The 11,164-nt window shown below is 39.9% G+C and overlaps 1 protein-coding gene and 1 non-coding gene across 4 annotated transcripts in view; one reads left to right on the top strand and one right to left on the bottom strand.

Moving 5' to 3' along the window:
• Positions 1 to 1,553: 1,553 nt before the first annotated feature.
• On the bottom strand, positions 1,554 to 1,660 carry LOC127676642 (U6 spliceosomal RNA). The gene has a single exon (XR_007976088.1). It is a non-coding gene; the product is annotated as a U6 spliceosomal RNA (small nuclear RNA).
• A 7,856-nt stretch (positions 1,661 to 9,516) lies between these two features.
• Positions 9,517 to 11,164, top strand: part of LOC127677203 (cytochrome P450 2C42-like) — a 60,352-nt gene continuing 58,704 nt past the window's right edge. For all 3 annotated transcript variants that reach the window (XM_052172365.1, XM_052172367.1, XM_052172363.1), the window contains exon 1: positions 9,517 to 9,684. In XM_052172365.1, coding sequence (XP_052028325.1) covers positions 9,517 to 9,684 — 168 coding nt within the window. The remainder of the gene's footprint in view (positions 9,685 to 11,164) is intronic.

Below are 11,164 nucleotides of genomic sequence, written 5' to 3'. Positions count from 1 at the left end.
ACACATGGAATGCAATCACTGATAAGTGAATATTAATTAGCCCAGAAGCTCTGAATACTCAAGACACAATTAGCATATCAATTGATTCCCATGAAGAAGGAAGGAGAGGGCCCTGATCCTGGAAAGGCTTGATCCAGCATTGTAGGGGAGTACCAGGACAGAAATGGGAGGGGGGTGATTGGGGAATGGGTGGAGAGAAGAGGGCTTATGGGACATATGGAGAGGGGGGAACCAGGAAAGGGGAAAGCATTTGGAATGTAAACAAAGAATATAGAAAAAAATAATGTGCAGAAAAAATGAAGTGTAATTAGTGTAAATGTAAAAAAAAAAAAAAACAACTCCTCCCTTAAAAAATAAATAAAGTGAAGGAGTCATAGATGTAGACAGGTAAGTTTGAAACCCTCTGAGTATAAACATATTTTGTGGTTGTTTATTTTCCCATAAGCACAAAGGAGCATAATATCTGAATCACCTTTTTATTCCCACTTCAGCCACTAAAGCAGTGAAATAAATGTGTTTCTAGAAGATGAGTGTGAAGTTAAAAGCTCAAAGGGAAGTTATATGGTATGAATTGTTAGTAGAGTTTATAATGAAAGGTACTTTTCAAAACCAGACATTAAGTAGATAATATTTGTGTCCTAAGTTGTGTGCCCCTCTGTTTAAAAATTCTTGTAATCATTATGTATTTGACCCATCCACCATTTAAAAATCAAACTTAATGGTCTAGCTTTATAACACTTCAGAACTTACTGTAAAGAGGGAAACTTCCGTTTTGCTTTTGTTTTTCAGGAAAGCTAATGTGTGGGGGAGAGGCCATGGCTCACATGGAGCTGTTTTTGCTTCTGACCACCATTGTAGAGAATTTTAACCCGAAATCTTTGGGTGATCCAAAGGACATTGACACTACCCATTGACCAATTGGTACCTTTGGCTGTGTACCACCTTCATACCAGCTGTACTTCATTCCTTGTTAAAGCAGAACACACTTGCTGTTGCTATGCTGGTGTCTGTGAATTCTCAGGGGGTGCTCTGCACATCCTTTCCACTATTAGGGACATCACTCTTATCAAAATTATGATAATCTCCTCTCACATCTCTTCATTCTCTCACAATCCAGTGAACATTCACCTTTCTTAAGAAGGTTTCCCTGAGTTATCATGCAAATCTGTCCATTGCTCCTTTCAGTCTGTAACACTTGTATTGACTGTGAACTGTATTAAGACATGTTTGAGTTATTAATATGAGTGTAATACAGACAGTTCAACTGAGAGCCATCTTAGCTATGGCTGATTCAAAATAAATGGAATTATTAACTAAAAGGTCATGTCATGTTCTGGTTCAAGGTTTCTGTTTCTGACACTACTGGGTCACCACCGAGACTAATTTCTAATATCTTACTGTTGCCTAGAGTTATGGTGATCCTGTAGCTCTGGTTTTACAGGACCAGTTTCTTCACTCTAACAGCTCATAGATCGAGTAGATTTTTGAGGTAAACTGACTCAAAATTCTGTATCTGGACCCTGATGCTAGCTGAGTTGGCTGTCCTTCAGCTGAAAAATATGGAATGCTTTATGAATGTGTGGGTTAACTTTGTTCAGGTGCCATGTTAATCTTCTGTACATCGATTGTTCCAATTTTAACATACATACTGCTGAAGCAAGCCTGAGAAATAATTTCTTTTTTTTAAGTTTCTTTTTTTTTATTGAATATCGTCTTCATTTACATTGCCAATGGTAAAATTTTTCCAGAGTTCCCCCTCCCTAAAGACCCCCAACCCCTCCTTCCACCTCCTGCCTCCATATATATGCCTTCACCCGACACACTCCCACCTCCCCACCCCACCCCCGGTTTCTCTTTGTTAGGGCCTCTATTGAGGCTTTACCTGACCAAGGACCACTCCTCCCACTGATGCCCAACAAGCCCTTCCTCTGCCACATTTTTGGCTGGAACGACGCGTACCCCTTGGTTGATGGTTCAGTCCCTGGGTATCTTGGGGCATCTGGGTGGATGAAGTCATCGTTCTTCCCATGGGGCTGTAAACCCCTCCAGCTCCTCCAGACCACCCTTTAGCTCCTTCATTGGGGACCCCACGCCCAGTCCAATAGTTGGTTGCTAGTTTCTGCCTCTGTATTTGTAAGGCTCTGGCAGGGCCCCTCCGGAGACAACCATGGCATACTCCTTTTGTTATACGCTTCTTGTCATAGTGTCTGGGTTTGGTGACTGTTTATAGGATGAATCCCCAGGCAGGGCAATCTCTGGGTGGCCTTTATTTCAGTTTCTATTCCACACATTGTCTCCCTTATTGCTCCTGTGAGTATTCTGTTCCCTTTCTCAGAGGAACCAAAGCACCCTCACTTAAGTCCTCTTTCTTCTTGAACTTCCTGTGTTGGGTGAATTGTAACTTGTTTATTTTGAGCTTTTGGGCTAACATCCACTTATTAGTGACTGCATACCATGTGTGTTCTTTTGTGATTGGGTTACCTCACTCAGGATGACACTTTCTAGTTCTATCCATTTGCCTAAAAATTTCATGAATTCATTGCTTTGAATAGTTGAATAGTACTCCATTGTGTATATATATATATATATATATATATATATATATATATATATATATATATATATACCACAGTTTCTGTATCCATTCCTCTGTTGAGGGACATCTGGGTTCTTTCCAGCTTCTGGCTATTATAAATAAGGCAACTATGAACATAGTGGAACATGTGTCCTTATTACATGTAGGAGCATCTTCTGGGTATATGACCAGGAGTGGTATAGCTGGATCTGCAGGTAATACTATGTTTAATTTTCTGAGGAATTTCCAAACTGATTTCCAGAGTGGTTTTACCAGCTTGCAATCCCATGAACAATGGAGAAGTGTTTTTCCCCACATCCTCTCAGGCATTTGCTGTCCCCTGAGTTTTTCAATTAGCCATTCTGACCAGTGTAAGGTGGAATCTCAGTGTTGTTTTGATTTGCATTTCCCTGATAACTAAGGATGCTGAAAATTTCTTTAGATGCTTTAGAGCCATTTGAGTTTCCTCAGTTGAGAATTCCCTGTTTAGCTCTGTACCCCATCTTTTAATAGGGTTATTTGACTCTCTGGAGACTAACTACTTGAGTTCTTTGTATACATTGGATATTAGCCCTCTATTGGATGTAGGGTTAGTAAAGATCTTTTCCCAATTTGTTGGTTGCCGTTTTGTCCTATTGACCATGTCTTTTGCCTTACAGAAGCTTTGCAGTTTTATGAGGTCCCATTTGTCTATTCTTGTTCTTAGAGCATAAGCCATTGGTGTTCTGTTCAGGAACTTTCCCCTGTACCTATGTGTTCAAGATTCGTCCCCACTTTCTCCTCTATAAGCTTCAGTGTGTCTGGTTTTATGTGTAGATCCCTAATCCACGTGGACTTGAACTTTGTACAAGGAGATAAGAATGGGTCGATTTGCATTTTTCTGCATGCAGATCTCCAGTTTATCCAGCACCATTTGTTAAAAATGCTGGATCTTTTTTTCCACTGGATGTTTTTAGCTCCTTTGTCAAATATCAAGTGACTGTAAATGTGTGGGTTCTTTTCAGGGTCTTCAATTCTATTCCATTGATCTTCCTGCCTGTCTGCATACCAATACCAAACAGTTTTTAACACTATTGCTCTGTAGTAGAGCTTGAGGTCAGGGATGGTGATTCCCCCAGAAGATCTTTTGTTGTGGAGAATAGTTTTTGCTATCCTGGGTTTTTTGTTATTCCAGATGAATTTGAGAATTACTCTTTCTAGATCTTTGAAGAATTGATTTGGGATTTTGATGGGGATTGCATTGAATCTGTAGATTGCTTTTGGCAAGATGGCCATTTTTACCATATTGATTCTTCCAATCCATGAACATGGGAAATCTTTCTACCTTCTGAGGTTTTCTTCATTGTCTTTCTTCAGAGGCTTAAAGTTCTTGTCATATAGATCTTTCACTTGCTTTGTTAGGGTCACACCTAGGTATGAAATATTATTTGGGACTATTGGGAAGGGTGTCATTTCCCTAATTTCTTTCCCCTCTTGTTTATCCTTTGAGTAGAAGAAGGCTACTGATTTGCTTGAGTTAATTTTATATCCAGCCACTTTGCTGAAGTTGTTTATGAGCTTTGGGAATTTTTTGTTTTGTTTTTAAACAAACCTCACCTCCTGCTCAAGTACCCTGAAGTAAGTAACCTTTTCCTTGGACAAAGTTCTGTCTCATTTCCTAAAGAATTTAAATACATGAGCCCATGGAGTTCTTTTATATTTGAATTACAGCACTCCTATTGCACCCAGTTGTTCTGCTCATGAGTTTGCTTTCTCTTGTGTATTATTTAATTTTATTTGTGAAAATGACAAATTAAAGTACCTGTTTTGATGCAAAATGCAAGAAAGATTTTATTTAACCGAGCATGCTGAGGTCGTCCTGTACATGGGGAGAGAATGACCACTCACAGCCTGTGTAGTGGGCTTTTTATACAGTCCTCAGGGCAGCTGCCCCTAGCCACAAAGTGATTGGCAAAACACTCTTATCTTTAAACTAATTGGTTTTTAGGGGGAGAGGTGGGTGGCCAATGATTTCAGAATAACTCTGGGCCTCCCTTAGCCACAGGACCTCCCTGTGGTCTGAGGAATATAATTTAGCCTCTCCCTTCTGGGAGGGGCAAGTGTTCAATGATCTTTCCAAAGTTCCTAAGCTAACCCTTTCATTCTCCTCCTTTTCTTTGTGCATGCTTCAATCCTGAAGCAATTTCTGGTATTCTGATAGTTCATGCTCCTGGTCTTCTGTATCTAGTTCTTTGTATCTTTGCTTTAATGTCATTCGCTGTACTGTACCTAAGTGTTTCTTAACAATAGTGACTAAGCAGTTCAAAATGTAGGTGCCAACAGTCACCAATAGCAGGAGAACTAAGGGTCCTAACAGGGTAGATATGCAGGTGGTTAACCAAGGGGAGGAGTTAAGTCAAGACTCAAACCAGTCCTGTCTCTCTTCTCTCTCTTTTCTGCTTGGCTAGCCCTTTCCTCACCTTGGCCATTGATTCTTTAACAATGATCTATATAAAAGCAATGCCACTCAGCTAAGTTAGCACAAAGCCCTCCTATTCTTTAGTACCTGATATCACAGTTAGCAATTCTTGAAGGTGACTGATAAAAGTTTTTGTTTTCTCTGTATCTAAATCAATGAATGCCCTCAGACTGTCATAATTTTCCCCTTGTAAGACCAGAGTGGAAGTCCTGGTGACTGCCCCAGCCATCCCTAACCCCAACAGAAAGGAGACAGTGAGTGCTGTAATAGGTTGACAGGCACATAAGATGGGGGAAGGAACCAGAATTCAAGGGTTCCACCAGACAGTCATGATCAAGGTTGAGTGATCTTGAGTTTGAGTAGATTGTCTGTCTTCTGTACTTTCCAGCGGGGATCTCTGGAAAGTGGGGTGTCTGCAAGTTTCACATGGAAAGCATGTACCCAGGCCACAACACCGTCCACCTTGAGGCCTGTGGGAGTGGCTAGAAGCACCAGGAAGGGTCCCTTCTATCAGGGTTCTAGCACTGTCCTCCTTACATAGATCCAGTCACCAGTCTGGAAGTGGGTGAGGAGTTTCTGGCATCTCTGGAGTATTTAAGGCAGACAGTTTGGGCCAAATCTCATGCTGTGGGATAGCTCTTGGGCGGGCCCAGTGGACACCAAAGAGTTGGGACACCGGAGAGGATCTCAAAAGGGGTCAGGTTAAAATGGCAGGGGCTGTGGCAAAGGCATACCTGCTATCTGTGTGGATGTTAATTTCTTGTTGGTTCCAAGGTCTTGGTGAGAACAATTAGCTCCACTTTCTGTGCTGATGTTCTCATCAACACAGGGTGTTCTCATCAACATAGAGTGTAGATGTTCTACCTAAATGATATTTGTGCCATTCACCACAGTAGCACTACTTGTCTCTGACCTTCATGGGGAAATCTGCTCCCGTCTGTAAACCAGGCAGCCTCCACTTTTGGCAAGGGTCATTCTGAGAGGTCTTTCCTTTTGGGCCTGTTAGCTATGGTTCATCGGGCAGGAAGTGCATCTGGGCCTCCATTTTGGAGACTATGTCCTACCCCAACAGGGGGTAGGGACAGTCTGTGGTGACCCTAAATGAATGGGCGTTCCATCCCATCCCTTGGTCCACTGTTCTTTGGGTAGTTCATGAATACATTTTGGTGCCAGTGACTTCTTGGACCCAAGTTCTTTTCTTGGAAATGGGGCCATCGGCTTGGAGGACTGAATATTAAGTCCCCATGTCCACCAAAAATTGAGTGAGTTTTCCCTCCACTCTCAGAGTTACCCTGTGTTTGGGGAGGGGGTCCAAACCACGTCTCCCCTGATCATTGTCTTCACCCAGGGCTAACACCTTTGCCATTTGGGGGCACTTTTCCCAAGGCCTGGGATTTCCTGCTCCCAGCTTCTGTTTGTTAGGACACTTTCAGGCCCAGTCGCCTTTCCCCTTGCAGTATGTGCACTGGTCCTTTTCAAGGAGTTTTCAGTCTCTCTCTGGTTGGAGTCTCTCTTCTCTGCTTTTCTTAAATACTGTAGCCAGGATTCTCTGTAGATTCCTTGCTTGTCACTTTTTTCCCTTCTTTTTCTCTATTCCCTCTCCTCCTTTGTCTCCCTGTCTCAGCAAACTGCACTAAATCCCTCAATGGCTTATCTTTTCTCTTTCTCTGCTCTTTCTCCTCCTCTGTCTCCCTGTCTCAGCAAACTGTACTAAATCTCACAACGGCTTATTCTTTTTCTCTAGCCTCTGAAGCTTTTTCCTGATAACTCTACTAGCCTGGTCTATAAAAGCCATTGTCCCATTAGTTTTATATTCCATGCCATAGGCTCATAGGGTTTATATTAGTAGAATGCCACTATGATCCTCTTTAGAAAGGCTGTGGTCCCTGTTTAACCTCACATACCTTTGTCAAATTTGTGGGTTGCCATGTGGCCCCCTTGAGACCTGTCTATTGAGTCTGGTGGTGGACCTTCAGGTGCCCCTTACCATTTGACATACTAAAGTCCCAGTCAGGTCTATTCAGGAAAATCCCACTGTTCATGACAGCCTGGTCAATTGATGGCACTTCTGTGTCTGAGGGGGTATTATTTTTGACTTTCTGTATTATAAATAAAACAGTCTCAAAGAGATTAATCAGTCTCTTGGAAAATATGCCCTTAGTGAGAGAGCCCCTGCAGGACCAGGGGAGGTGGCTCTCAGATATCCTCCTGCTTCTCCCTGGTCCCATATGGGCTGAGGATCCCAGAACCAGTGCTGGCAGCTGGCACAGCACTGGGGGCAAGGGAAGGGAGTACCGGGAGGGTCTTAAAACAAAAGGTTAGTTGTTGAAGGCCTTGGGGGGGATTGAGTTCTCAGGTCTGGATCTCTCTTCTCATGCTTCTTTTTTCTGAAGGCCAGAACCTGTGAGGTGGGTCTTGTGAAAAGAAAGACTTTTATCTATGAGGGGGGAGGTGGGTCTTATACCAGATTCTTCTAGGTAAGTATAAAGACTTTCTCTTCTACTGCTTTGATCACCAGCAAGTCAAAGGTCCCTACGGGTAGGTCATTCAGAGAAGCAGAGATTAACTAACTTGCTTTTCAGTCAGTCTAATGTCCAAATAATGTCATCAGTCTAAGTCCAATAACATGGAATGATATACCAAAAAATACAGAGAAAGACAATCAACGCATAATTAGCTCCTGATGGACCCAGTTACAGATACCAGGTGCTCCTGTCCTTATGACAGGAACCAGATAACAGAATTGCTCAGCCAGCTGCAGCCATGCTGAAACAAACTAGGTGCTCCTGCCCATATGGCAGGAGCCAGATAAACCAGGTTATAGCAAGACTCCCAGTACTGTCTCTCACAAGACTCCCACCAGTACTGTCTTGCCATTTCTAGAAGAAGCAGAACCTTTCCGGCTCTCTCCTGGGGGCCTGAAGCATCCTTCTGTCCCCTACAGTCTCAACTTATGGCACAACTGCCAGGTGAACTTGACTGTATCAGACACTGTAGGCTCTCTGAGCCTCTCAGATGCTTGCAAGCAAACTGAAAGTTCAGACAAGCTTACAGACTCAGATTTTGACAAGCAGCAAGACAGACAAGAAAACAAAACAAGCCAACCAACCAACCAACCAACCAACCAACCAACCAAAAAAAACACTGCTGTGTTACCTGCTCAACACCTCCAATTCACTACTCCAGTGTGTCTCTACAGGAGGTCAGATTCCTGGCCAATACATCAAATGTAAGACTCAGGGAGTCTTAACTTACCAGAGACACCCCTCCCACCTCCAGTGAACAATGTGGAGACAAGAATCGATGCAAAATGAAAGAGGAATTTTATTTAATTCAGCATGCTGGGGTTGCCCTGAACATGGGAAGAGAAAGACTGACAAATTAATATACTTTAATAACATTTTGAAATCTATGATTTTCCAAGTTGTTGTAACCAAGTTCTCTGAGGTTCATTCTCTTTCTTCATTATGGAGAACAAAATTGATTTTTATTTATGAGAATGATAAATGATATTTATTTGTGAGAATATCCTATTGTATTAACCTTGAAGTAATATAAGGTGTATATATAATGTGGTACTTCTGGCTTTATAACAAATGCCTGGCTTTATAAAATTATTTATGTTATAAATAGAAAAAGAGCAGAGGAAGTATAATAGGGAAATTTCTATTGTGGTATATGTTTTAGTTGATGAGATTATTCTGATCTGTAAGTAATCATGAATAACAGTGGTTATCAGACATAATTTAAACATACTCAACATCTAGGAGTATTTGTTAAAATGACAGGTGTCCTGAAAGAAAGTTCCTTTCCATATTTGAAATATAAAATACTATCATCCATGTTTCTATCTTAAACTTTATCTTATGATGAACATTATCCTCATTAGTTTAATTAAAAGCTTTTTAATTAAAAGCTTTTTATATTCTCATTCACAGTATATATGGTTTGATCGTTAGTGTCTTTGTAATATTAATATATTATTTGAAAACTCATTTTATTGTATTATAGTGAAAGAATAGTTAATGTTAATATAAATATTAATAGTTAATACAGTATAAAATTTCTTTTTATTTGCCAGTTATATTAAATATTAAACTTCTCTAATGTTATAAGTTCTCAAGTGCTCATTAACTTGAGAATGCAGAATTTTTTACAGCTTCCAGTTTTCTATCATGAAGTACATTTATTGTTTCCTTTTCAATTGTGGCTACATATCAGAAAACCTTTTCACCTAAATATTTCAAACCCAACCCATTGTAATTAAGCCACAATCTACAGGATATGCTGTGATATAAAGGAGAGCAAATGACCCAGCACTTTACTTTATCACTACGTTGAAACAAAGTTCACTAGGAGGAGAGATTAAGTGTTGTTTCTGGTTGGTCTGTTTTGTATCAGTGACTCACGGGTGTATCAATAGCCTTCCTTACATAAGCTTTTGGTTGTGTGCACAGTCATATCTTAAGAAGTGAAGCAAGCAATGGTTCTTGGTGTGTTTCTAGGGCTTCTTCTCACTTGTCTGCTTCTCCTTTCACTATGGAGGCAGAATTCCCAGAGAAGAAACCTCCCTCCTGGCCCCACACCTCTACCCATCATTGGAAACATTCTTCAGATAGATCTTAAGGACATCAGCAAATCTCTGAGGAATGTAAGTATACATTTGGTTTTCCCAGCAGCACTCAAAGGGAAGTAAATGAGCCAATGTTCATGTGAAAAATATGGCTGGGCATGCCCTCTACAATAGAGGGCTGGAAACTTGTTACCCAAGCTTGATGGGTTAGTCATGCTAATCATGTCATTGTCAGAAATTATAATATGATGTAATGTGGTGTAGCTGGTTAAACATTAGAGGCTGTTTAGTAGAATGAAAATCATGGCATGGCAAAGTTGCAGTTTTTCCTTCTTAATACCTTCAGTTAATGGCTGAAGACAAACAAATGAAGTAGTTTGAGATTTTCTTCACTTAGCCATGCGTTATATGTAGAATGGGGAAAACAGATTTTCTGTGAAGAAATAACATCTGTCTGATATTCAGAAAAATAGCTATGTTTCTGAACAATATAAAAGGTGATAGGAACAAGTAGTCATTCAGGGCTTAATAGTTGGCATTAGAATTCTTTTCAGTCTGAACACATCCTTTTCTGGAACCAAGGTTGTGGCATATGTTAGAACTTGCTTTTGGAATATGCTGCATCTTCTAGAGATTTTTCTATTTGCTTGTAATGTTTGTAGACAGTAGAGCAGCATGGGTGATGAAGACATCTTGATATCACTTAAAATATAGCATAGTTGATGCTGGAGTCACAGATTCAAGACTTCTATATGTAGGGCTTGTAGGTGATGCTGAAACAGCCACCTGGGTATCGATTTCAAGGTGCAAAACAAAACAAAATAGTGTTAAAAATTGGGATTTCAAAAAAATTGGGATTTCTAGTATTTTAAGTTTGGACACTGAAAGATAAATTGTGCTATTTCTGCTCTATTTTTTAAAATAATGTGACATAAATGTAAATGTTGAATATGTAGATTTAATAGTTAAATGCAATCTGTTTACCAACTGGGTGGGTCATTGTAGGTCATTCATAAATGAAATTTGTTAATATTACTCTAATATATATCAAAGTTAAATAATGATGCAACATGTGGTAGAAAATGTAAAATTGTAATGACAATATCTTTAGTAACTGAGCATATTGCATTGGAATAACAATGACATCTTTTTTCTTTTTAAGTTTTTTCATGTGATGAAAAAATTACATTCAATTTTTCACTTTGAAGTTAAGTTACTTCCTATTTACACAGGACATAACAATGCTTGTATTTCTATGAAAGGCAAATAATTACTTATGTTCTTCAAGATAACAAAATTACTAATTATATAGGATTTTTTCTTCCTTCTTTCTTTCTTTCCTTCCTTCCTTTCTCCCTCCCTCCCACTTTCTTCCTGTCTTTCTTTTTCTTTCTTTCTTTCTTAATTTCTTTCTTTCTTTCTTTCTTTCTTTCTTTCTTTCTTTCTTTCTTTCTTTCTTTCTTTCTTTCTTTCTTTCTTTCTTTCTCTCTCTCTCTCTCTTTCTTTCTTTCTTTCTTTCTTTCCTTCCTTTCTTCCTTCTCTCTCCCTCCCTCCGTCC

This window comes from Apodemus sylvaticus, chromosome 1 (genome assembly GCF_947179515.1).
Source record: "Apodemus sylvaticus chromosome 1, mApoSyl1.1, whole genome shotgun sequence".
Lineage (NCBI taxonomy): Eukaryota > Metazoa > Chordata > Mammalia > Rodentia > Muridae > Apodemus > Apodemus sylvaticus.
This window is presented reverse-complemented; position numbering and strand designations above follow the sequence as displayed.